General features: G+C 49.0%; 1 protein-coding gene across 1 annotated transcript; it reads left to right on the top strand.

Moving 5' to 3' along the window:
• The first annotated feature begins 400 nt into the window (after positions 1 to 400).
• LOC147109728 (maestro heat-like repeat-containing protein family member 1) lies at positions 401 to 1,726 on the top strand. Its single transcript, XM_086002357.1, has one exon. It carries the CDS (start codon positions 401 to 403, stop codon positions 1,724 to 1,726), a length of 1,326 nt encoding a protein of 441 aa, XP_085858483.1.
• Positions 1,727 to 26,665: the final 24,939 nt, after the last annotated feature.

The raw sequence follows: 26,665 nt of genomic DNA, 5'->3' as shown, positions 1-26,665 counted from the left end.
CGATTGGTTTTAAGGGGCGTCTCAAATCACGAAGGTCATTTCCAAATGTTTGCCCCATGACCAGCGGGGCAATGTACTCTTCATAGTCTTCAAAGAACTATCCGACCAACACCCCAGCTGTTCCAATGCAACCGCTGTTCTCATGCAAACCACCACTACAATACGAGGCAGTGAACCTGGGGACCAGGTCTCAGACATAATTGACATGCTGAGACTTCAATTGCAGTCAATTCCTTATGAACTGGTGAAACTTTCAGTTCTGCGTAGTGTCGCCATTCTGGACTCACACAACACAGCAACAGTTGTGTCCTGTCTCCTCACCTACCCCGTTCCTTTAGACAAGTACGTCAGTGACATGTGACGATCACTGGTTGAGGACACAGAATGTGCCATGAGAACAATGGGAGAGCTGCTGGACACACTGAAGCAGTTGCCATTTGGGCTGAGCAGAACCTGTCCCGTCAGTGAGAACGCGCCACAGTATTCAACCCTTGAATCCCTGGCTGCCGTCTGTGGGCTGCGACAGATGATCACTAAGCCCGAGTCGGTAAAGGCGGTGACTACAGTATTCCCGCAGTTATTCAGCGCCCTGCTCACTCATTGCAACTCTTCCATTCATGTTTCTCTGCTCAATAGTTTTGCTCCTGGTGATAAATTCATCCAGAGACAATTCTCAGCTGTGTTTGAAACACCCAAATGTAGAGACCTGTGTGTGAACTGTGTGAGGACACTAAAGGACCTGCTGGCTCGGACAAACAATAAAGAAGTGGCTACTTACATGGTGAACAGTGGAGGATGGGACCAGATGAAGAACCTTCGCATATTTGACAAGAGCGTTGTCTTGCTGGCCAGAGCAATGGTGCAATATGCTGGCATCAGCCTGCCTGGCATTGTGGAAGAGCTGGCAGCTCAGACCCATACCGTCCAAGAGTGTCAGGCAGTCACCGTGGCTTCCTTCTCTGGAGAGCTATTAAAATCTCCACTGGTTTCACAGCTGCAGCTCACAGACACTCTGGTGAGCACATTGCTACGGTGTTTGCATGATGCTTGTCCAGTTGCCCAGTTGCCGTGCGTCAGGGGCCTGGGCAACATTACAATTGGAGCCCATTACTGGTCACATCAAGTGATGGGCACAATGCTTCGTCTGTTGGGGACCAAGGAGAACCAAGAGGAAGTGCTAACATTTGAGGTGCTGTCGTGCCTCTCCAAGAACATAATTAAATTGAGAGGGAGCGCCATCCAACCCTTTGTAAAGAAAATCCTCACCAGCATTCAACCACTCTTTGACGTCAAGTGTGATCAAGTGCGGGCTGAAGCAATCCGCATGTTGGGGAACTTGACCAAATGTAGAATCAGAGGTTCCAGGTCCTTCTACTACCAACAGATCTGTTCCAACCTTGTGCGTTTGTTGTTGCACCTGGACGGAAAGAGTGAGGTCACCAGGTCTTGTAGTTTAACACTGCAACTGGTTGTCCCCCTCATTGGATGGACCAAGGCTTCCTCATTAATCAAGAACTATCTAGGGGAGCCTAAGGGGAAGTACATGGATCTCCTAAGGGACCTTTCACGACAGTTGGTTCATGATTTCCCCAACAGGGTCACTTCCTACGTCATGGATTGCGAGTCCTTCCTCCACAATCCTAGGAGCAGCTCCGATCACATGGAGCGGCCTTTTCAACTTTACTTCTCCAGCAGTCAGAACGTGTCCGATCTGCCCGGAGGCTGACCTAGTGGAACAGCTGCCTAAGGAACTGTTGCTGTCGCCGTCAGAATGAAGCCTCAACACACAGGCCCCGATCGTCTTCCACCTCCTCGCCTTTGCATCAAAGTGATCAATTTTTCAACGTGACATGTAAATTTGTAAATTGATGAATTGTAAATAAATAGATATCCTGTTGTTGCAACTATCGGTCGGTCTTCAAATGGTGCAGGTTCCACTGCTCTGTGACCAGGAGTGTGTACACATACTCACACACACAGTCACACGCTCACACTCACACTCACACACACACACACACACACACACTCATACTCATATTCCCACACACACAATCACCTTCTCACTCACACACACAGACACATACCCTCACCGTCAAACACTGACACACACAGATACACTCACCCTCACACACACAGACACACACAGATGCATACCCTCACCCTCACATAAGAACATAAGAAATAGGAGCAGGAATAGGCCACTTGGCCCCTCGAGCCTGCTCCACCATTCAATAAGATCATGGCTGATCTTGGGCTCAAAGCCACTTCCCCACCCACTCTCCATAACCCTTCACTCCCTTATCTTGCAAAAATGTGTCTATCTCCACTTTAAATGTATTTAATGAGCCAGCCTCCACAGCTCTCTGGGGCAGAGAATTCCACAGATTTATGACCCTCTGAGAAGAAATTCCTCCAAATCTCAGTTCTAAAAGGGCGACTCTTTATTCTGAGACTGTGCCCCCGAGTTCTAGATATCCCCATGAGGGGAAACATCCTCTCTGCATCTACCCTGTCAAGCCCCCTCAGTATCTTATATGTTTCGATAAGATCACCTCTCATTCTTCTAAATTCCAATGAGTATTGGCCCAGCCTGCTCAACCTTTCCTCATAAGTCAAACCCCTCATCTCTGGAATTAACCTAGTGAATCGTCTCTGAACTGCCTCCAATGCAAGTATATCCTTCCTTAAATAAGGAGACCAAAATTGTACGCAGTACTCAAGGTGTGGTTTCACCAATACCCTGTACAGTTGTAGCAGGACTTCCGTGCTTTTATACTCCAACCTCCTTGAAATAACGGCCAACATTCCATTTGCCTTTTTGATTACTTGCTGTACCTGCATGCTAACTGTTCGTATTTCATGCACAAGGATCCCCAGGTCCCTCTGAACTGTAGCATTTTGTAATCTCTCTCCATTTAAATAATAGTTTGCTTTTTTATTTTTCCTGCCAAAGTCTTTAACCTCGCACTTTCCCACATTATACCCCATCTGCCAAATGTTTGCCCACTCACCTAGCCTGTCTATATCCCTTTGCAGATTCTGAGTCCTCTGTACAACTTGCTTTCCCACCCATCTTTGTATCATCCGCAAACTTGGCTACATTACATCGATCCCTTCATCCAAGTCATTAATGTTGTTAGAATAAAATTTTGCTGGACAAGATTTTGCTGGAAAAGACACAAACAACAAATTCGCTGACTGGGACTAATTGAATCACTGCACAGTGAGACATGCCACACTTACGCATGGCTGGAACAAAGTTCGTCTCGTGTCCTGACTGGGACTAATTGGATCACTGAGGACTAACAAGGTTCACTGGTATCCTATCATCGAACTAATCACTTGTATCCTATTATCGAACTAATCACATTCCGCCGGGGAACAAGATGGAACAAAGACCTGAAGAGCAGAATTGGCAACACAAGTGTGTAAACTCCTGACTGGAGGAAAATAACGATATGCACTAATAAACAAATTGATTGGATGAATGTAAATGATCTAAAACCAACTTCTTGGAATTGTATATAAGCTCGGCACGTACTACAATCGGGGAGAAGGTGCTCTCGCAGACCGCGTGGTTGCAGACGCTTCTCCCAGAGCTCTGTCATTTAATAAAGTTGTCTCTCTTACTCAAAGTCTAGTTTCCGAGGAATCATTTTTCCTACAACAATGTAGATTGTAAATAGTTGGGGCCCCAGCACCGATCCTTGTGGCACCCCACTAGTTACCATTTGCCAACCAGAAAATGACCCATTTATCCCAACTCTCTGCTTTCTGTTAGTTAGCCAATTCTCTATCCGTGAGCTCTTATCTTTGCAGTAACCTTTTATGTGGCACCTTATCGAATGCCTTCTGGAAATCCAAATACACCACGTCCACTGGCTCACCCTTGTCCACCCTGCTTGTTACATCCTTAAAGAACTCCAGCAAATTTGTTAAACATGATTTCCCTTTCCTAAAACCATGCTGACTGTTTGACTGCAGTAGGTTTTTCTAAATGCCCTGCTACTGCTTCCTTTGTAGGGGGTGGTGTGTGGGGTCAGCTTCACCTCTGGCTTACGAGCGGTTCAAATTGCTCCCACTCCCTTGGTTCTGGATCTTGACTTATTTGGGGGTTGTGGTAAAAGTGCAGCAGACAACTGGTTTTGGTGCAAGAACTTTGAATTTTATTTGAGAAAGAAAATAATACACAATAACTCTAATAAAATGGGGAAACACTTCGACATACACAAGGGAATTACAGTAGACAAATCTCTCACCCCTCCCAATCCCACCTTACTAGCTAAGTTAGGCTCTAAAAGGACCAGGGATAATGCTCACCAAACGACTCGACAGTTGAGCTGGTTCGCGATTTCGGGGTTCGCTAGATGTGTCGGTTGGGGCCTGCCGTACCCCGGACGCGGTAGAGGACTTCACCTGCGTATCTGGTCAGTCTTCGCGAGTCCGCAGATGCGGTAGGATGCGTATTGGATCTATCAGGTGAGTACCCAATTTTCTTTGGTTAGAAATAGGGCTTAGAGTCTTTTAAATAAAATCTTAACCAGGGGTAAGTCAGAATAGTTTGTAGAGTGGAAAAAAAAACTTGCGGATCTTCAGTTTCTTCCGAGTTGGTTTTCCGTTGGTCGCGGTGGCCCAATATTACCCGGTTGGCTGAGGGTAATATTTGGTTGGTTGTTTCGTGGGGCCCTTGGTGCCGCGAGGTGTCCGATGGTGTGTTACTTCTTCAAGAGAGAGAACTGCTTCGAGATGCTTGCTCCTTGATCTTGATGTTACTCAATGATGGCTCTTCTTGAACTCCTTTCTTCAACTTGTACTTGGAACTGTTTCAACTGTTTGAACTTCTTGAACAGGCCTCCAATTATACTAATCGAGGCCTGTTAATCTGCATGCCAAATCAGTTTAGGTTCATTGTTAGATTTTGGCGGGCTCGATTTAACATTGAGTTGTGTAATTTGTTTAAGCCGTTTCGGGATGGCTCCCTGAGGTATTGAAGTTGTTTAAGAATGTGAGAAGTGGTTTTGGGATGCTTTCCTGAGCTGTTGAGCTCTTATTTAATTGTAGTGAAATGTCCTCAGTGTTTGAGTTTCCCGTGAGATCTGAGATTCTTTGTAGGTTGGCGACGTGATTTGTTTTATGCATGTTTTTGGATGGGTTCTGTGAGGCTGTTCTTCTGTGGGTCTATTGTTAGCATGTAAATTTCTTGATAGGGGCTGAGTGACATTTATAGGCCCCCCAGACAGTTTGACTATCTCGAATACTCAAACTGTCTACTGCAGAGATAGATCTCAAATTCTGTAACAGCCTTTTTCTTTACAAGCCCGAACATGTCCAAAGTCATTTTTAATAGGGTTTTCCTTCGTTTTGGGGATCTGTTAATTTTGAGAATCCTACAGTCCCCCCTGTGTTTCTTTACTCGTTAGAGTATCATACTGGGTGAGCAAAATTCCTGACCCCTGAGAGCCAACCTTCCCCTGTATTTTACCTAACTAAAACCCAAAAACACACATTCCCCTTTAGGTGCAGTGTTCAGATACATACAAAGATAAGAAAATTTGGTTACATTCATATCCAAGCACGGAGGGGGTCCAACACCCCTGCACCACTTGGAAAAAAAATATGGTACATACATAGAAAAGAAAAATACACGGTCACAATCTTTATTTTTAATAACGATTAAGGCTCGTCTCATACCTGGTCATAGACTTTATATCGATGCTTGTCCCATGCTCTCTCATGTTGGGATCGGAACATTCTGTCCCTCCCTTTGTGCATAGTAAGTAGAAAACTATACTGAGCTGGCAGACCACTAAAATATGGGAAGCCATTCTGATCCAAGAAGAGACCTCTATATTTTCAAAAATATCCCACCAGGGTCGAACTACGGTATCCAAGATCTTGGCCCCTATCTTGATTGTCTTCTGTTCTAGTGTGTAGAAATGTTTTTGTGATATAACTGCTTTTAGCAGAGCGGTAACATGTTCGGGTAGAGGGGGAATTTCATAGCCAAAATGTGTGACATAGTTTTGCAGGTTGGTGATGTTTTCAGTTACAGTGAGGTGAACAGTGGAGGGTTCAGGATTGGGGACAATCCATTCCTGGGCCACTTGAACTTCTGCCTCGAGTTTAAAGCAGAAACTTCTGTCACTCACCGGACACCAGATGTGCTGTCCATGCCGGTAGTGGGCTGCACTTGTGGTGACAATATATGTCCCACCTCCTATGAATGCTACCTGTGGGGGAACATGGTCTTGCGCCATTACCTCCATGGTACAGTTTATAGGTTGTGCGCCAGCAGCTTTAAACCCGCACTGTGGTCTAGAATAGGTGTTCAAGTGCTGGGGGCACAGTATTATGTGTGCACCCCGGCTCTGGCACCCGGAGAGGTCTGTACCTGTCATAGCGTGCTCCCACTTTATGACATAAGGTGGGACCGCTGTGAAACGGATGTGTGCACCCCCTTGAATGATTCCAATGTTCTCCACCCATGACCGGCATCCTCACTACTATCCCCATGATAGTGTGATTGGAACGCCCGCAATCTACTGGGACAGGGTAGGCTTCAGAGGCTAGGCGGAGCTGACACGGGCTCAGCGAATTACTAAACGGGTGGAGGGCTGCGAGGTGCTTGTTGCTGACCCAGGAGGGGACTAAACCTTGTTTTAAATCCTCCAGGTTGCTATGGCCCTTGCCCAGCAACCATGCCCCGTATAGCACACACACCTCATTCTGTGCAGCCTGATCTGAAGCATTCCTGTCCTCCCATATGAGTGCATTTACTGTTTTAGCGTGTCTCTCTAGCTCAGCAATGATTTCTTTTAAATGGACCATCATAGCTTGGTCCTCGTGTAGCTCTGAGCCTACCACTGTGTTCTCCTCTGTTAGGATCTTTCGTAATTGGGTTTTTAAGCCATTTATCTGCGTTTGCAGTTCTATATCGTCCAGGCTATTTATTACAGAGGATCCTGTATTATAAGTGGTGAAAATATCTTTCCAGGTTCCCCTTCTTTGTCTCCCCGCGCCCATAGTATGCTCAGCATGTAAAGTGTATAGCTCTGCTTTGTCTATGTTGACAAAGTCGAATTCGTAGAATTTCCTAAACATTTCTTTTAGTAGGGCCTGGTATAGCTGTTCTGTCTCCTTAGGGCACCATTCAGGTAAGTGTACTTCGGTAAGGTTTAGGATAACTGAAGCTACGGCATAGTGTACCCCCTGGTATAGTACCCTTTCAGTCGGCACTAGCACTAACCCATTCCCTGGTCCCTTGGTGGTGGTAGGACACCTCTCTATAACTGTCCGTGATGTCGGGGTCGTCGGCAGGGGCTTTTGGGTGCGTGCTACGAGTTCGGTGGCGTTGACTGGGATCGGGGAGTGTGGGAGCGCGCACGCATGCAGGCTAGAATCCCACCCCATCCCCTTCCCGGTATCTTGCCATTGTCTGGAGAAGATGATGGATATGCCTGTGGGGCAGGCTCTCTCTGATCCCCACATGCAGATATAGATTCCCTGTTCCGACTCCCACCACTTATCCCAACACACACTCACTCCCCCTTCCCAGTCATTCCCAGTCAGCTGTACGGTCCCCTATGTCCCTGCTCAGCTTCCTGAGCCACCACCACCTATCCTGGAGAATCCGTCCCTTGCATGTAAGACACACACGTTTCCCCTCAGTGACACTGACTCTTGTAGCAACGACCTGTACCCTGGGGCACTGGATGGAGGCTTCCCCGTAGGTGAACCCGGTCTGGCTGGAGTATTGTGTAGAGTTAGACCCCAGCCACCCTGGCCACCTACCCTCGTGGAAATAAATAGCGAGCTCCTCCACACCCGGTTCACCACACCCAGCGGTAACGATCGGCACTCTCTCTCCCGAGCACCCATAAATGTGGGAGTGCTCCACGTCACCTCAGTCACCGATGCTCACCCCTACCAGGGCGAGCAGGAGCAGAACCCTCCTCATGCTGATTTCCTCTTTGTAGGGACACACAAAACAGATAGCCATGTCCCGAGAAGGTTCTTTGGCTTGACAAGTGATCGAGTCTCAAAATTTAAACTTACTTACTGTAAAATAATTAAATAATAATAAACCTAAAACTACCAAAACTGTAAAAAAAAAACTAACATTCATCAGAAAAGCTATGTAGATCCGCTGCCCGTCTACGGGTGGCCAGGCTAATTCCTGTTCGGCCTCTGTCTTCTGCGGCTTCTGGGCAGCTTGTATGCCTGGGCGTAAGGTGGCCTGTACCGCAGGACCTGGAGAGTCCTTCTTATAACAACTGGGGGTTTCCCTGAATCCCAGATGATCGGGGGAGTGTTCCCTCCTGTACTACAGCACACTACCCTCTTCGGTGTAGCTGTTGAGTCCCTGTCCTGTCCTGTGGGTTCCTTGCAGCCTGAGGCCGCAGGCTGGGGACCCCTCTCGTTCTCTTTGCCCACCGTTATCTCTCCTGTGAGTCCCTCACCATTGGAGGCTGCAGGCTGGGGATCCCTATTCATGGAACGATCCCTGAACTTGGGCATTCTTTTACGGGTTGCAACCCTTCTGGGGCTGAACCGTTTAAACTGGTACACTGGTGACCTTGGTGGTTTAGGCTGTGGTATGCGAGGAGACCTTCTTAGGGCTCCGGTTACTGGGGGCGTGTCCCAAATAATTGGTGGGATGGCCCCTCCAGTGACACAAGCCACTGCCTCCACCAGTGCAGTCTATGAGTCTGCCACAGCTGCTGGCTGAGGACTTCTGTTGTATCCATGTGTTAATGGAGACACAGAATGCAGGAGTTGGTTTCACAGGTGTTTACTGAACAAAGTCTGGAGGTGAACTAACAGATACAAGACACTATACAGGCTTATATAGCCCGAGTGGCCATTACGGCATTACAGTACACAGGGGGCTCTTAAAGGCACATACACCACAATTCCTCCCCTTTTAGGCAATCAGTACATAACATTTTAAGTAATCATTAATTAACATGTTATAAGAACAATAATCTACACATTTGCTGCAGTTAATCAATTATAAGTCAGTCTCTCTGGAGGCTTCCTGACTCGGTCCGGATAACGCCTCGGTGGTGTAGTAGTTTTTGGTGGTGTAGTAGGTTCTTTTGGCAAGGTCGATTCGGCTTGAATGCCAGTGTCGGGTTCATCTGGTTCCAGTATCACCGGATCGGAGGTAGATACTATGGGTATCTCTGCTTCATCATTAGGCGTATAGAGTTGTGGTGTAGGTTGTCCCTTTTCGGATGACTCTATGATCTGGTCAGCATGGCGCCTTATTATGCTTTCTCCAATGTCCACGGTATACATCAGCGGTCCTAGTCGTGTGTAAATAGTTCCAGGCTGCCATTTCTCGGTACGGTAGTCCCGGGCCAAAACTTGTTGACCTATCTGGAAGGTTCTAGTTGGCCTTTCATTCATGCCTTGAAATTGCCGGTTCTCCACGTCCCTTCTGATGTTTGGCTTGATCAAATCCAGCCGGCATCTTAGGCTTCTATTGAAGAACATAATGGTGGGAGTTTGGTTTGTAACCACATGTGTTGCATTCCTGTATGCAAACAAGAAGTTATCTACCTTATGCTGTAGATTTATGTCTTCATTACCCATGGCCTTTATGGCCTTCTTGAAGGTCTGGACAAACCTTTCAGCCAATCCATTGGTGGCGGGATGGTATGGGGCGAACGTGTAGTGCTTAACCCCATTGTTTTTTAAGAACTTCCTGAATTCTTCGGACACAAATTGCGGTCCATTATCAGAACAGATCTGTTCAAGCAGCCCATTCCTGGCAAATATGGTCCTTAATACTGTGATGGTTTTTTCCGTGGTGGTGGAGGACATCTTTATTACCTCCGGCCACTTGGAGTGTGCATCAACCGCGATTAAGAACATTGAGTCCATAAATGGACCAGCAAAGTCGATGTGTACCCTTTGCCATGGAGATGAGGGCCACTCCCATGGATGTAGAGGGGCTTGTGGTGGGGCGTTTTGGACCTTCTGGCATCCTAGGCAGCTCTTGGTCATTTCTTCGATGTCTCCATCGATACCTGGCCACCACACAAACGCTCTGGCTAGGTTCTTCATTTTCACTCCACCCAGATGTCCCTCGTGAAGCTCCTTTAAGCACTTTATCCTGGAGTTTGGGTGGAATCACCACTCTGGATCCACACATCAAGGTTCCTCGGCACACTGACAGCTGTTCTCTTCTTTGCGAGAATGCTGGCAACAGTGGTTCGCCATGTGCTGGCCATCCCTTCACCGTTAAATCGTAGACTCGTGAGAGAGTCGGGTCATTTCTCGTTTCCTTTTCAATGGCAGAATTTGTTACTGGTAGACATTCCACTATGGTTGAGTGGAACATCTCCACTGGGTCCACTGTAGGTGCCTCTTCTACCGTTGGCAACGGTAGGCGCGATAAACTGTCAGCATTCCCATGCTGTTTTGATCCTTTGTATTCTATGTCATATTGGTGTGCCCCTAGGAAAAGGGACCACCTCTGTAGCCTTTGCACTGTCATAATGGGAACACCCTTTTTAGGGTTGAATATGGAGACGAGGGGTTGATGGTCAGTCAACAAGGTAAATTTTTGTCCGTGTAGGTAATGGTTGAATTTCTTCACTCCCCATACCAGGCTGAGTGCTTCCCTGTCGATCTGGGCATAGTTACGCTCAGCTGAGTTCAATGAGCGTGACGCAAAAGCTATCAGCCGCTCCGAGCCATCAGGGAATCTATGCGATAATACCGCTCCTACGCCGTAAGGGGATGCATCGCACGCCAGTCTGATTGGCAGTGATGGGTTGTAATGAGCCAAAACCTCCTTGGATGTGATCAAGCCTTTGCATTTATGGAAGGCACGTTTACAGTCTTCGCTCCATTTCCAAATTACTCCCGTTTGTAGCAGTTCGTTAAGAGGGTGCAGAAGAGTTGACAAGTTCGGTAAAAATTTATGATAGTAATTTATCAATCCCAGGAACGACCTTAATTGTGAGACATTTTCAGGTGCTGGGGCTTTTATGACCGCTTCAATTTTTTCAGGTGACTTATGCAACCCTTCCTCGTTAATTATGTGGCCACAATATGATTTTTGTTTCTGGAAAAATTCGCACTTGGGGCGATTTGCTCGTAGGCCCCGTTCTGTCAGCCTAGTGAGCACCTGCTCCAAATTGGCAAGGTGCTCGTTTTTGTTTTCTCCTGTTACAAGGATGTCGTCTAGGTAGCATTGAGTCCCCGGAATCCCTTGGAGGACTTGCTCCATAGCTCTTTACCAGATAGCTGGAGCTGATGCTACTCCGAAAACCAGTCGATTGTACTGGTACAGGCCTTTGTGTGTATTTATCGTGAGATACTTTTTAGAGGCCTCTTCAACCTCCATCTGTAGATATGCCTGTGCCAAGTCAATTTTGGTGAAACGTTTCCCTCCGGATAGTGAGGCGAAAATATCTTCTATCCTCGGAAGAGGATACTGTACAGTGTGAAGGACCGGGTTTACAGTCACCTTGAAGTCCCCACAGATGCGAATTTTTCGGTTCTTCAGATTTATCATTATTCAACGTTTTCTTCATGACCGGGACGATGGGTGTTGCCCACTCGCTCCAATCTATCTTGGATAATACGCCTGCCTTTTCCAAATTCTCCAGCTCTGCCTCGACTGCTGGACGAATTGCGTATGGCACCGGCCTTGCCTTAAAAAACTTGGGAATTGCCGCATCTTCCACTTTTATTGAGGCGGTGACGCCTTTCAAGGTTCCTAGTTCCTGTTGAAACACTTCCTTGGCATTGGCCAAGATGTCTTTTAATCGTTCAGGTGTGACGTCATCATCACTTTTTTTCTTACTGGTCACCGTCAGTGCCTGAATGGAGTGCCAGTCTAAACGTATCTTCCTGATCCATTCACGTCTCAACAGCGGTGGACCACCATCTTGCAGAACGTATAAATACAACTTCTGTATTTCCTTGCCGTTGTATACAACAGGCACCCTTATTTTCCCTTTGGGGTATACTTTCTGCCCCGTATATGTTTTCAAGATAATAGATGTGTCTTTCAAAGGTATATGCAGAAATAGCCGCTCGTAATCCCATCAGAGCTGATCCTGTATCTAGCTCCATTTTAACTGGGGACCCCGCTATCGTGAGGGTAACCCAAATGGTCTGGTAATCTTCTTTGGCAATTACATTATGTAATTTGAGACAGCTTAGTCTCTTGTTTCTGGAGTCGCTATCGCTCTTCTGGTCTTCGGAGCTACTGTCCGTCATCATTTGTACCTTTCTGTACTTTTCCTTATTGATTTTTTTCCTGTCCGTGGATTTTTTGTTTCCAGATCGGCATACACGTGCAATGTGTCCAATCTTTCCGCATTGCCTGCATGCTTTGTCCTTGAACCAGCAGTCACTCTGGTCATGGGTGGATCTGCCGCAGCGATAACATCTCTCGAAACCCTGTGTCATTTCATGGGTGCCGAAGTCCTGTGGCTTTTGCTGTATCTCTGCAGCTCCTCTTGCGGCTGCTTCGTATGATACAGCCACACTGAAAGCCTTGTCCAGTGTCAAATCTTTCTCAGAAAGTAGCCTTTTCTGTGTTCCTTCGCTTAGGAGACCGCAGACGAATTTGTCTCGAAGAGAATCTGCCAGTCCTGCACCGAATTGGCAGTGCTTTGACAGCTTCCTTAATTCGGTGAGGTAATCAGCGTTACTTTCATTCTTGTGCTGATTCCTCTTGAAGAATTTGAATCGTTCCGCTATCAGCAGCGGTGTTGGGTTTAAGTGCTCCTGTAGGGTATCAACAATCTCCTTAAAATTCTTGTCCTTCGGTTTGGCTGGAGTGATTAAGTTTCGTAGCAGCCCGTATGTCCTTGCGCCTTGATTTAGAAGTACTGATGCCTTTTTATCATCCTCTATTTCATTTGCTGTGCAATATACCTCCACTCTTTCCACATATGTGGTCTAATCCTCTATATCGCTATCGAAAGCATTAACATTGCCAGCCTTAGGCATCCTGAAAAAAAAAGGCGGCTCCCGCGCTTTCCTTTCTTCCCCGCAGAAAAAAAATGGCGCTTCCCGCGCTTTCCCGCCGCTGCTGACAACGCTGTTCTCCGCAGTTTTTATTTACATAGGTATTTTCAATAGGTGGAGACTCGTTCCCGCCGGACTCTCTGGGACTTTTCCCTCCCTCTGCTTGGTCCGAACGCCGACCTGCTTTGCAGCGCCGGCCGTCTCCCGAGTGCTCCCCCACTCTGTCTCTGTTTGCCTCCGCCTTCGCTGCTCGGCCCCGCTGCAGAGCCAGCCGATGGAGCCCCAGCCTGCCGCCCAGGAAGGATTATTGCAGTACCTGCCACCAGCTCGGCTAGCTGGTGAAACCACAGTTTTGTTTTTCTTTTCTTTCTTGTTTTTCTTCGACTTTCGTCTGATGAATCGATCTCCTTGAGGTGCTGCCGAATTGCAGGTAAGTCCGTTTCCAATTCGTCGCCACTGTTGTATCCGTGTGTTAATGGAGGCACGGAATGCAGGAGTTGGTTTCACAGGTGTTTACTGAACAAAGTCTGGAGGTGAACTAACAGATACAAGACACTATACAGGCTTATATAGCCCGAGTGGCCATTACCGGCATTACAGTACACAGGGGGCTCTTAAAGGCACATACACCACAACCTCTATCCTTAACCTTACCCTCTGCTTCCTGACCCTCCTCGTCCCACTCCACCCGGGTTTCCCCTAGTGCCATTGAACAGACCATGCCTCTGGCCTCAGACAAGGCTTGGGTCAATTTTTTAAACATTTCTTCACAGGGACCATGATCAGAGTCTTCATAACCCCTACTTCTAGCTACCTTATGCGCTATTTTAATATCCCTTAGCTGACCCTCCAAACCGTCAACTCTCGTTGTTAATCTTGCGTTCTCCTCCCGTAAGACCTGCTCATTTAACCTGGCCTCCGTAACCTGGCACCGCAGGTATTCCCCCATATTATGGGCAGTCTCTTCCTAGGCGCGTCTTTCAAGGGGACACAGGTAGACAGGCTGCGCTGGTTCTAGTCATAGGTCTGGGTTGTGTGGGGCAGGTGGGGTTAAAGTACCAGTGGCGGTGGCTACCTTCCCCGGGCCATTTAATAAAGCTCAGATCGCAGCTACGACTGAGTTTAATGTGGGGGGAGAGGTTGGTGTTTCGGTTCTTGGGGCAGGAGCTGGGGAGTTCTTTCCTATGTTATCCTTCCACGGATTCCTACAGACCCTTCTCCAATGCCCATTCTTCCCGCTCCCGAAGCAGTTACGCTTCGTGTTGGAAGGGTTACCCCCTTCCTGGTGCCACTCTTTCTTATTACTAGGTTTCATTTCATGTACTTTCCCTTTTGGTGAGTGCTCTTCTGTCCCTCTACCATTCCGGTGAGCCAGGGTCAGTTGTCTGACCACTGTACCCTCGGTGACCCGGGGGTCTTTCGGGTCAAACCACAGCTCAGCTTTGGCTCTGATCCATGGCAAGCTGTTTGCGACCAGGCTTCGGAGCCAGTGGGCCAGCTCGTCCTGATTCAGGTGAGCCCGGTCGAGAACCCCATTACAGGCATTCTTGTATACAGGCCACAGTCTGCGAAAGCCTGTGGGGTCTCCCCTGCTAGCTGTGTTGTCCTCCCCACCCGGGAGAAAGGACTACCATTGCTCATACCCATGGCCTCCAGAACTTCCTCCTGGATAGCAGCGTATCCGCCCTGCCCTTTCTTACTCGCCGCAGGGAGGGACTGGTACAATTTGCCATCCAGGGAGAAGAGGAGCATTTTTGCCATCTCGGAGTCATCGCACTCGTTAATGCCCGCTGCCTGTTCCACTTCCATGAAGTGGACCGAGGGGTCCCCCTTTTGGGTGAGTTTATTCAGGTGGCTTATCATAGCCCTAAGCTGTTGGGTACCATGGGGAACCACGAATTGGCTTTCAAGGGGTCCCTGACCTCCACCACCGCCGGGCGGGCCAAACTTTTGCTGCTGGACCGGGCACATCGGCCACGGTTCCGACCTTTCCTGCCTTGGTTTGCCCACCTCTCCCTGCTGCCAAACTGAGTTAAAGCCCGGTGCCACAGGTGGTGGTGGTGTGCACTCCCTGCCGGCCTCACAAATCGTTCGTCCCTCCTGCTGCCAAACTGGGTCATTCCCCGCCACCACAGGTGGCATCCAAAGTTTCCCCTTGCACTTCCAGGTCCACCCGGGCTGCACCCGGGCTTATTAGGCACACCATGCCTTTTGCCCTGGACAGAGCAAGGCTTAAACTATTGATCTGCTTCTGACAGGGGCCATGATCTCCCGCTTCAAAGCCCCTAGTGCTTGCTATCTTGTAAGCTGCCTGTACGTCTCTCAACCTCTCCTCCTGTACTTTTACTTGCCTGGCAAGGCGGGCGTTCTCTTCCCGTAACACTAGTTCCTTACTTTTTGCTTTGGTGACCTGACACCGAAAGTATTCCTGTCTGTTCCTGTTTCTCCACTATCTGCATTTTTTCCTGGTTTTGGGCATTTAGTTCTGCTAACAACCTTTCCACTGCTAGAGCCCTTGCTTGAGACAGTTGAGCTGATTCCCGCAGCTCTTCTGTCAGTGCCTCGATACGTTTATCTAAAAGCTGGATCTGTCGCTGGGAGCAGACCAACTAGATGGCTTTCTCCACAGACTTTTTATGATCCTTGCTCTCAGTCCATTTGGCTGCAGCGTCCAGCGCGCAACAGACTGAGCACCCATTTCTTTGTTATATTTACTTTCTCAAACACGTAAGAGGAAATCTTCTCTTCCATCTTCATCCTTTCCTCAAAAACAGTGTCCACTGCATCACATCCCTTTTGCCAAGGTCCTGCCATGGTCGCCATTATGTAGGGGGTGGTGTGTGGGGTCAGCTTCACCTCTGGCTTATGAGCGGTTCGAATCGCTCCCACTCCCTTGGTTCTAGACCTTGGACTTATTTGGGGGTTGTGATAAAAGTGCAGCAGACAACTGGTTTTGGTGCAAGAACTTTGAATTTTATTTGAGAAAGAAAATACAACACAATAATAACACACTAATAAAATGGGGAAACACCTCGACATACACGAGGGAAAATTATAGTAGACAAATATCTCACCCCTGCCAATCCCACCTTACTAGCTAAGTTAGGCTCTAAAAGGACCAGGGATAATGCTCACCAAACAACTCCTTGACAGTTGAGCTGGTTCGCGATTTCGAGGTTCGCTAGATGTGTTGGTTGGGGCCTGCTGTACCCCGGACGCAGTAGAGGACTTCACCTGCGTATCTGGTCAGTCTTCACAAGTCCGCAGATGAGGTAGGATGCGCATTGGATCTATCAGGTGAGTACCCAATTTTCTTTGGTTAGAAATAGGGCTTAGAGTCTTCTGAATAAAATCTTACCCAGGGGTAAGTCAGAATAGTTTGTAGAGTGGAAAAAACTTGCAGATCTTCAGTTTCTTCCGAGTTGGTTTTCCGTTGGTCACGGTGGCCCAATATTACCCGGTTGGCTGAGGGTAATATTCGGTTGGTTGTTTCGTGGGGCCCTTGGTGCCGCGAGGTGTCCGATGGTGTGTTACTTCTTCAAGAGAGAGAGCTGCTTCGAGATGCTTGCTCCTTGATCTTGATGTTACTCGATGATGGCTCTTCTTGAACTCCTTTCTTCAACTTGTACTTGGAACTGTTTCAACTGTTTGAACTTCTTGAACAGGCCTCCATCGAGGCCTGTTAATCTGCGCGCCAAATCAGTTTAGGTTTATTGTTAGATTTTGGTGGGCACATTAACATTGAGTTGTGTAATTTGTTTAAGCGGTTTTGGGATAGCTCCCTGAGCTGTTGCAGTTGTTTAAGAATGTGAGAACTGGTTTTGGGGTGGTTTCCTGAGCTGTTGACCTCTTATTTAATTGTAGTGAAATGTCCTCAGTGTTTGAGTTTCCTGTGGGGTCTGAGATTCTTTGTAGGTTGGCGAAGCGATTTGTTTTATGCATGTTTTTGGATGGGCCCTGTGAGGCTGTTCTTCCGTGGGTCTATTGTTAGCATGTAAGTTTCTTGATAGGGGCTGAGTGACGTTTATAGTTCCCCCAGACAGTTTGACTATCTCGAATACTCAAACTGTCTACTGCAGAGGTAGATCCCAAATTCTGCAACAACCTTTTTCTTTACAAGCCCGCACATGTCCAAAGTCATTTTTAATAGGGTTTTCCTTTGTTTTGGGGATCTGTTAATTTTGAGAATCCTACACCTTAATGAAGGTCTCCAGCATTTTCCCAATGACAGGTGTTAGGCTAACTGGTCTATAGTTTCCTGCTTTCTGTCTCCCTCCTTTCTTAAATAGGGGTGTACATTAGCAGTTTTTCAATCTGCTGGGACCTCTCCAGAGTCCAGGGAATTTTGGTATATTGCAACCAATGCATCCACTATCTCTGCAGCCATTTCTTTTAAGACCCTGGGATGCAGGCCATCTGGTCCAGGAGACTTGTCATCTTTTAGTCCCATTATTTTACCGAGTACTATTTCCTTAGTGATAGTGAGTGTCTTTAGTTCCCCACTTCCTGTGGCCCCTTGATTATCCATTATTGGGATGTTGTTCGTGTCTTCTACAGTGAAGACAGATGCAAAATATTTGTTCAGAATCTCTGCCATTTCCCCGTTCCCCATTATTAATTCCCCAGTCTCATTCTCTAATGGACCAACATTTACTTTAGCTACCCTCTTCCTTTTTATATATCTGTAGAAGCTCTTACTATCTGTTTTAATGTTTCTTGCCAGCTTACTCTCATAATTAATCTTCTCTCTCTTCATTATTTTTTTAGTCGTCCTTTGCTGGTTTTTAAACATTTCCCAATCCACTGGTCTCCCACCAATCTTGGCAACATTGTATGCCTTCATTTTCAATTTGATACCATCCTTTACTTCCTTAGTTAGCCACGGATGGTGCTCCCTTCTCTTAAAATTTTTGTTTCTCACTGGAATATATTTTTGTTGAGTTATGAAATATCTCCTTAAATGTCCACCACTGCATTTCAACTGTCTTACCCTTTAATTTGTTTTTCCAGTCCACTTTAGCCAGTTCTGCCCTCATGCCATTATAATTGCCATTGTTTAAGACCAGGACACTGGTTTGGGATACAACTTTCTCACCCTCCAACTGAATTTGAAATTCAAACAAGCTATGATCACTCTTTCCTAGAGGGTCCTTTACTATGAGATCATTTATTAATTATGTCTCATTACATAGTACCAGATCCAAGATAGCCTGCTCCCTGGTTGGTTCCATTACATACTGTTCTAGGACACACACAAGACACACCCTCTTCTGGCTCCAATATTAGCTGATATTGTTAACGGTTCTCCCCCCTTCAAATCTGCTGTCATCATCCCTTTCCTCAAAAATCCAACCCTTGACCCCCTGATCTTGCATAGTACCATCCCATCTCCAACCTCCCTTTCCTCTCCAAAGTCCTTCAACGTGTTGTCGCCTCATAATTCCATGCCCATCTTTAGCAGAACTCCATGTTTGATTCCATCCAATCAGGTTTCTGTCTCTGTCACAGTACTGAAACGGCTCTTATCAAAATCACAAATGACATCCTTTGTGACTGTGAAAAAGGTAAACTATCCCTCCTCGTCCTTCTTGACCTGTCTGCAGCCTTTGACACGATTGACCACTCCATCCTCCTCCGACACCTCTCCACCGTCGTCCAGATAGGTAGGACTGCACTTTGCCTGGTTTTTTCGTATGTATCTAATCGTAGCCAGGGAATCACCTGCAATGGCTTCTCTTCCCACTCCCAGATCATTACCTCTGGCATCCCCAAGGATCTATCCTAGGCCCTTCCTATTTCTCATCTACATGCTGCCCCTCAGCGACATCATCTGAAAACACATAGGCCTAGAAATTCACTAGCCTTAGCGCCGCTTTTGAGGCGCTAGAGGGACTAGCGCCAGAGTTATGGCCAGTTTAAAAATTCCCTGGGGCCCTAAATCGGCGTTGCACCGGTAGCGCTGCGCCGGCACCGATGACGTCATCGGTGTGCGCAGCGTCCCGGTTGCCGTGGTAACCCGCCCGAACTCCGAAATTGAGTTGCGGCCGCCTCGCCCGTGGCAGCCGCAAGCAACGTTCTGGCAGAGGTGCCTTACTTCAGTTTGCACCGGCGCATTAAAGGCCCCGCGGCGGCCGGCCACTTTCCCGCCGGCCGCCTGCCCGCAGCTCCCTCCCCGGACTTCTCCCCCCCACCCCCCCGGAACAGATGCAAGCCCGGCACTTGTCCGAGGTGCCGGGCTCATTTTTAAGCTGATTTGCGCGGGCCGCGGCCGGGTGCAGGCAGCTCCTCCTTAACGGGAGGAGGAGGCCTGCACGTCCCCAGCCTGCCGCACCGCATCGGGTGCCGCAGCGCCGGAATTGCGGCGCGAAACGGCAGTTAGCGCCGATGTACCGCCGCAAAGACCCTTCAGTAGCGCCGGCAGCCGTTTGGGCGTGGCGCCACTGAATTTTTGGCGCGCGCAGGGGACTTAGCGCCGGCACTAACTTCCGGCGCTAAAGCCCTGGCTAAGCCAAAACCCAATTTCTAGGCCTAAGGCCTAGAAATTGAGTTTTGGCGCAGCCAGGGCTTTAGCGCCGGAAGTTAGTGCCGGAGCTAAGTCGCGCTGGTCGGGCCCAAAATTCACCAATTCTGCGCCCAAACGGCTGCCGGCGCTGCTGAGAGCTGTTTGCGCCTGAAAACTGGCGCTACGCGCTGAATATCGGTGCTATTCCGGCGCTGCGGCGCCCGCTGCGGTGCGGCAGGTTCGGGAAGTGCAGGCCTCCTCCTTCCCTTAAGGAGGAGCTGCCTGCACCCGGCCGCGGCCCGCGAAAATCTTTTTTAAAATGAGCCCGGCACCTCGGACAAGTGCCGGGCTTGCTTCTGTTCCGGGGTGGGGGGGGGGGATGTCCGGGGAGGGAGCTGCGGCCAGGCGGCCGGCGGGAAAGCGGCCGGCCGCCGCGGTGCCTTTAATGCGCCGGCGCAAAGTGATGTAAGACTCTGTTGCCAGAGTCTTAGTTGCGGCTGCCATGGGCGAGGCGGCCGCAACTGAATTTCGGCACTGGGGCCCGTCGGCATGGCAACCGGGACGCTGCGCACACCGATGACGTCATCGGTGCCGGCGCAGCGCTACCGGTCTACCGCGGCGGAAGGGCCCCAGGCAATTTTGGCGCCGGCGCCAATTGCAGCGCTAGGCCCTCTAGCGCCGCAAAATCGGCGCTAAGGGCACTGAATTTCTAGCCCATAGAGTCATAGAGTCATAGGCCTAGAAATTGGGTTTTGGCTTAGCCAGGGCTTTAGCGCCGGAAGTTAGTGCCGCCGCTAAGTCCCCTGCGCGCGCCAAAAATTCAGTGGCGCCGCGCCCAAACGGCTGCCGGCGCTACTGAAGGGTCTTTGCGGCGGTACATCGTCGCTAACTGCCGTTTCGCGCTGCAATTCCGGCGCTGCGGCACCCGATGCGGTGCGGCAGGCTGGGGACGTGCAGGCCTCCTCCTCCCATTAAGGAGGAGCTGCCTGCACCCGGCCGCGGCCCGCGCAAATCAGCTTAAAAATGAGCCCGGCACCTCGGACAAGTGCCGGGCTTGCATCTGTTCCGGGGGGGCGGGGGGGGAGAAGTCCGGGGAGGGAGCTGCGGGCAGGCGGCCGGCGGGAAAGTGGCCGGCCGCCGCGGGGCCTTTAATGCGCCGGCGCAAACTGAAGTAAGGCACCTCTGCCAGAACGTTGCTTGCGGCTGCCACGGGCGAGGCGGCCGCAACTCAATTTCGGAGTTCGGGCGGGTTACCACGGCAACCGGGACGCTGCGCACACCGATGACGTCATCGGTGCCGGCGCAGCGCTACCGGTGCAACGCCGATTTAGGGCCCCAGGGAATTTTTAAACTGGCCATAACTCTGGCGCTAGTCCCTCTAGCGCCTCTAAGGCTAGTGAATTTCTAGGCCATAGAGTTTTACAGCACAGAAAGAGGCCCTTCGGCCCATCGTGTCTGCGCCGCCCATCCATCCCTGTCCAGTCTAATCCCATTTTCCAGCATTTGGTCCATAGCCTTGTATGCAATGGCATTTCAAGTGCTCATCCAAATGCTTCTTGAATGTTGTGAGGGTTCCTGCCTCTACCACCCTTTCAGGCAGTGAGTTCCAGATTCCAACCACCCTCTGGGTGAAAAAGTTCCTCCTCAAATCCCCTCTAAATCTCCTGCCCCTTACCCTGAATCTATGCCCCCTTGTTATTGACCCCCCTACTAAGGGGAAAAGTTCCTCTTTATCTACCCTATCTATGCCCCTCATCATTTTGTACACCTCAATCAGGTCCCCCCTCAGCCTTCTCTGCTCCAAGGAAAACAACCCCAGCTTGTTTAGTCTTTCTTCATAGCTGAGGCGCTCCATCCCAGGTAACATCCTGGTGAATCTTCTCTGCACCCTCTCCAAAGCAGCTTCAGTTTCCACATGTGCACTGACGACACCCAGCACTACCTCACCACCATTTCTCTCCACCCTCGACTGGCTCTAAATTATCAGACTGCTTGTCCAACATCCAGTACTGGATGAGCAGAAATTTCCTCCAAGTAAATATTGGGAAGACCAAAGCCATTGGTCTGGATTTAGCGGGGGTTCAGCGGGCACGATCGGTGGCGGGTCGGGTGGGAAAGTGTTTCTTTCCCCAGTGGGTCAGGACCCCGCTGCTATGCACCTTTCCCCGATGTCAGCGCTGAGCAGACCCGACACGCAGCAGCGGGTTCACAGCGGGGGACCCAATTCAGGTAATTAGTGGCTTGTTTAAAGCCACTTAAGAATGAATTTCAGCTCACCTTCTGCATTTGACAGCTTGCTTGTAACCTCCTCCAGCTCCACAACCACGCACCCCCACCCCTGAGATTTCTGCGCCCCCCCTAATTCTGGCTTCTAGAGCATTCCTGATTTAAATTGCTCAACGATTGGTGGCCATGCCTTCAGCTGCCAAGGCCCTAAGCTCTGGAATTCCCTCCTTAAACCTCTCCATCTCTCTACCTCTCTTTCCTCCTTTAAGACGCTCCTTAAATCCTACCTCTTTAACCAAGCATTGGCTCATCTGCCCTAATTTCTCCCTGTGTGGCTCGTTGTCAAATTTTGTGTTATAAAACTCATGTGAAGCGCCTTGGGATGTTTTACTACTTTAAAGACGCTATATTAATATAAATTATTGTTGCTGAGTGAGTGGAGAGCTATAGACCTCTACCTGAATAAGAGCTACGTAATGGTGTGACATCAATCGTTGATCAGTGAAATCAGATTGATAGATTTTTGTTAGGTAAGGTTACGAAGTCATATGGAGCAAAGGTGGGTCAATGGAGTTGAGGTACAGATCAGCCCTGATCTAATTGAATAGCGGAGCATACCTGCAGTGGGGAAAGAGTTAAATTAACATCGCTGGCAGTTTCACTGAATGGGGTAAGAAAGACAGGTGCTAACATGAAAGGCCACATCTATAAAGATGCGGTCAAGATAGCTGACCTTTGAAGAGAAAAAAAAGCAATTAAATGGAGACAGGATGTCCAGCATATCAACCGCCTTTAACCGCTTTATTACCTAGGTCACATTCCAAGGTATCTTTTAATTAGCATTCAGCAGTTTGAGTGATTGATTGAGGAGGCAGCTTACACATGTTTACATTAAGATTTGTAACCAATCCATGAAGGTACATGCGGGCCAAGATCCAATCAGGTTGCAGGAATGAATTGTGCAGGAGCCCGTCATTTGTATTTTAATGTATAAGGATATAGTGTTTGCTGTAACAATTTGGAGAAGTCTGCTAAAGACAGAGCAGACTGTCTCCCCACTGGTGTAATAAAGACAACTTGACTATTGATCTGAAAACTTTGTGTCGAGTATTGGTTTAAAATACTCCACAACAACACCCAAGGGGCTGAATGGCCTTCAATTCAAAATGGTGCTATCTTCCTGTAAGAGAGTTTTTGAAGGGGTGGACACAGATGGAAATAAGGTTGAAAGTGGTAGGAGGTTACGGGTGATAAAAATGAATGGTCAGAGATGGCCTTGTCAGTGATTGAGACCATGCAAGTAGTGATGTCAGGAGAGATGGTAAAGTAGAGGGGTGGCCGTGATGGGTAGGAGTGTTTAAGGGTCAACAAAAGGGCAGTAAAATTAGAGGAGAAAGGATTTGGGGGAGTTGAGATGGAGATTGAAATGACCGAGGATGAGGAGTCACTGAGTGCAGAGGCTGAAGGAGGAACGCAGAGAGGATATGTGGGTGAGAAATCAGGGGTGGTGGGCAATAGGCAACAAGAATTTTAAAGGAGAGAAGAGTGGAACAAATGTCACAATGGGGTGCCAACGGGCCGCTCTGATGTCACAGCAACTTTCTGATGATGTCAGAAAGCAGCTTCAATCCTTGACGCATTACGATCCCAATTTGGGGCAATTCTGCTAGAAATGTCTGTCCAACACTCACATTTCCTCATCTTTTGTCACAAGTACTTTGAGTGTCTGTGGTGCACTGGGCTCTTTATTAGGAACAAACAGCTGCTCAATCCAATATGGCTGCCAAGGGTTGCGAATGTTGCCTTGTCCGTATGGTCTGTATCTCAGGTCTGGGCCTTAACTCCCACCACCCACATTAAACTGCCACAAAGAGCTGGCAGGACTTATATGGGCACATGACCCAAGGCCAAATCACAACTGAGGGTTATCCTGGCCTCACAATGAAAACCATGACAATACAGAAACTCAGGGCTGGACAAAATAAAACTCTGTATTTCTGCATCAGATTGATGTTGTGACAGAGATATTGGCCTAGAAATTGGGTTTTGGCGCAGCGACGGCTTTAGCGCCGGAAGTTAGTGCCGGAGCTAAGTCGCGCTGGGCAGGCCAAAAATTCACTACTTCTGCGCCCAAACGGCTGCCGGCGCTGCTGAAAGCTGTTAGCGCCTGAAAACTGGCGCTATGCGCTGAATTTCGGCGCTATCCCGGCGCTGCGGCGCCCGCTGCGATGCGGCAGGTTCGGGAAGTGCAGGCCTCCTCCTTCCCTTAAGGAGGAGCTGCCTGCACCCGGCCGCGGCCCGCGATAATCTTATTAAAAATGAGCCCGGCACCTCGGACAAGTGCCGGGCTTGCTTCTGTTCCGGGGGGGGGGGGGGGGAAGTCCGGGGAGTGAGCTGCGGCCAGGCGGGCGGCGGGAAAGCAGCCGGCCGCCGTGGGGCCTTTAATGCGCCGGCGCAAACTTGTGCAAGCCACCTCTGCCAGAACGTTGCTTGCGGCTGCCACGGGCGAGGCGGCCGCAAGTCAATTTCCCAGTTCGGGCGGGTTACCATGGCAACCGGGACGCTGCGCACACCGATGACGTCATCGGTGCCGGCGCAGCGCTACCGGTCTACCGCGGCGTAAGGGCCCCAGGCAATATAGGCGCCGGCGCCAATTGCAGCGCTAGGCCCTCTAGCGCCGCAAAATCGGCACTAAGGGCACTGAATTTCTAGGCCATTGTGTCTTGGGCTAAAAACACAAATGGACATCCTTCTTAACAAGCTCCACCAGCAGATTTGTGTTTCACTGGAGTCTACTGATGATCTTGTTGTGAAGAACCAGACTGAGATCCTTCACTGTTTCAGAGTTCTGGCTCCAGCATATGCAGACAAAATGGTCGAATTTCTCTTATCTCAGTTAGAGAACGCTGACCAACGAATGAGAGTAGGAACACTGACTGTACTAAAGCACCTCATCACATCGGTCTCATCGCACTTGGAGAGGAAGAAGGCTCAGATTGTGGCTGCAATAAAACCAGTACATCTAGACACGAACAGCAATCAGGAGAAGAAGGTCATTGCCCAGGTAATATGTGTCATGGCCCAGCAAGGTTACTTTGAGCCCGAGGGAGGAAAGGCAATGGTGCAATTCCTCATCCAACAGTGTGCTGCAGCTGTTGATTCAGGGACCCTGGTACCACCCAATCATCAGCCAGACCCAGTAACAGATGAAGAATTAGTCATACTGTGTGAAAGAGCGATGTGTTTGATCACAACTGCACCGAAGATACAGGATGTCCTTTGGCCATCCTTACTGGAGTTTGTCACTATGACACAGTACACCAAGCCTTAACAATAATCTGCAGTTGTTCAGCACATAAAGGGAAAAAGAAACTGCGAGCTGGTAGTGAAAGCTTTTCCCTTACTTACAACGAAGATGCCAATCTCCCTGAAGCCCAGGCACTGCTGACCCGGCTCCTCACTGTGTCTTGCTGCCCATATCAGGGAGGAGGCCGAGGAGCTGCGGCACTGAGTCTACTGAAAGTCCTGAGTCTCAATGTCCACTCACAATGAGTGAGGTGGTGGGAAGACGAGCTGGCACCTTAGTTGACCACTTACTGGAAAATTCCGAGGAGTCTCTGCCCCATTCGGAATGGGAGAATAAATTATTGGCGGTCTTGTGCCTAGCTTTAAATACGATTGATGACAAGGAGTGGACATGTCAGCTCGCTGATGAAATAGCAAAACTCAACACCAACCATCACTCCCCACATGAGAAGGGCTTTCTATATAAATCTCTTGCGTCAGTGCTCCGCCAGACCCGCACTAAGAATGTAAGGGAGGAGCTTCACCAAATGCTACTGAGTGTGCAGCACAGTGAGAGTGCAGAGCGAGAGGGAGCGGCCCTCGCCATTGGTTTCTGTGCCATGGCACATTTTGATGATACGTTCAGTAGCCTGGAGGAGTTTGCTAACTCCCACAGATTCAGGGTCAAGGCTGATGAGGAATCGGATAAAGTCAAGAGCACACTGGTTCTGTGCTATGGGAACATGGCAGTCTGCGCACCTGACGAACTGCTGTTCACAATCGAGAGCCACATTCTGCCAGCTGTTCGTCATTTAATTACAAGTGGGCAGGAGATAAAGGCTGAATCCAGGGATCTCACACTCAAGCTCAGCTTAATACAGACCGTGACTCAGATAGCCAGATAGATCCCTATATATAAATCACTGGAGACTTCCCACCAACTTTATTAGAAACAGGGTGCTGCTCACATACATGCAGCATCTTATTGAGCCGAGCCACCCGAGCTGCTGCAGAGCTCTGTTCGACAGTTAGCCATGGACGTCTGCACGCATCTCGTGAAACTACACACTGAATCAAACCAAGCCGAGACCTGCCAATTGATTCATACCTGCCTGACCAGTACTTTAGGCTTGGTACCTCCAGACCGGAACAATGACAAGGACACAAGTGATAATACAAAGGAGACGGCCACATTTTATACCCAAACCACAGATTCACTGCTGTGGTAAACCACTTTTATCGTTACACTATAGTTATCACTGTTGTATTGTTATCACCGTTATCACTGTTGTATCACGATACGAGGTCGCCTCTTGTCGCGCTGTTATACCTGGGCTGACCACCTCCGACTCCGCCCATGGCTCCACCTACCTGCCCAGGTATAAAGGTAGTCGACTGGCTGGTATTCCTCCTTGTTGGACCCGATCACCCACGAGGGTGGGCTCTGTTATTTAGTCAATAAAAACCTTTAGTTACGTTCCTAACTCGTCGCTTTTTATTGGACGAATTGATAGGTATATCAATTTTATTGACTAAATTTTAAAGATGTCTACTACTGACCAGCCAGGAGCCCTCCCAGAAGCACAGCCACAGCAGCTTTCAGACACCGGGCTACACCAGCCACACCAGCCGGCTTGGCTGCAAGCCCTCAAACCA

Source organism: Somniosus microcephalus, chromosome 12 (genome assembly GCF_052327205.1).
Source record: "Somniosus microcephalus isolate GS21.2 chromosome 12, FLI_Smic_1.0, whole genome shotgun sequence".
Classification (NCBI taxonomy): domain Eukaryota; kingdom Metazoa; phylum Chordata; class Chondrichthyes; order Squaliformes; family Somniosidae; genus Somniosus; species Somniosus microcephalus.
This window is presented reverse-complemented; position numbering and strand designations above follow the sequence as displayed.

Bases quoted from the DNA above. Each gene is read 5' to 3' on its own strand.
- LOC147109728 (XM_086002357.1), top strand. From the start codon at position 401: ATGGGAGAGCTGCTGGACACACTGAAGCAGTTGCCATTTGGGCTGAGC.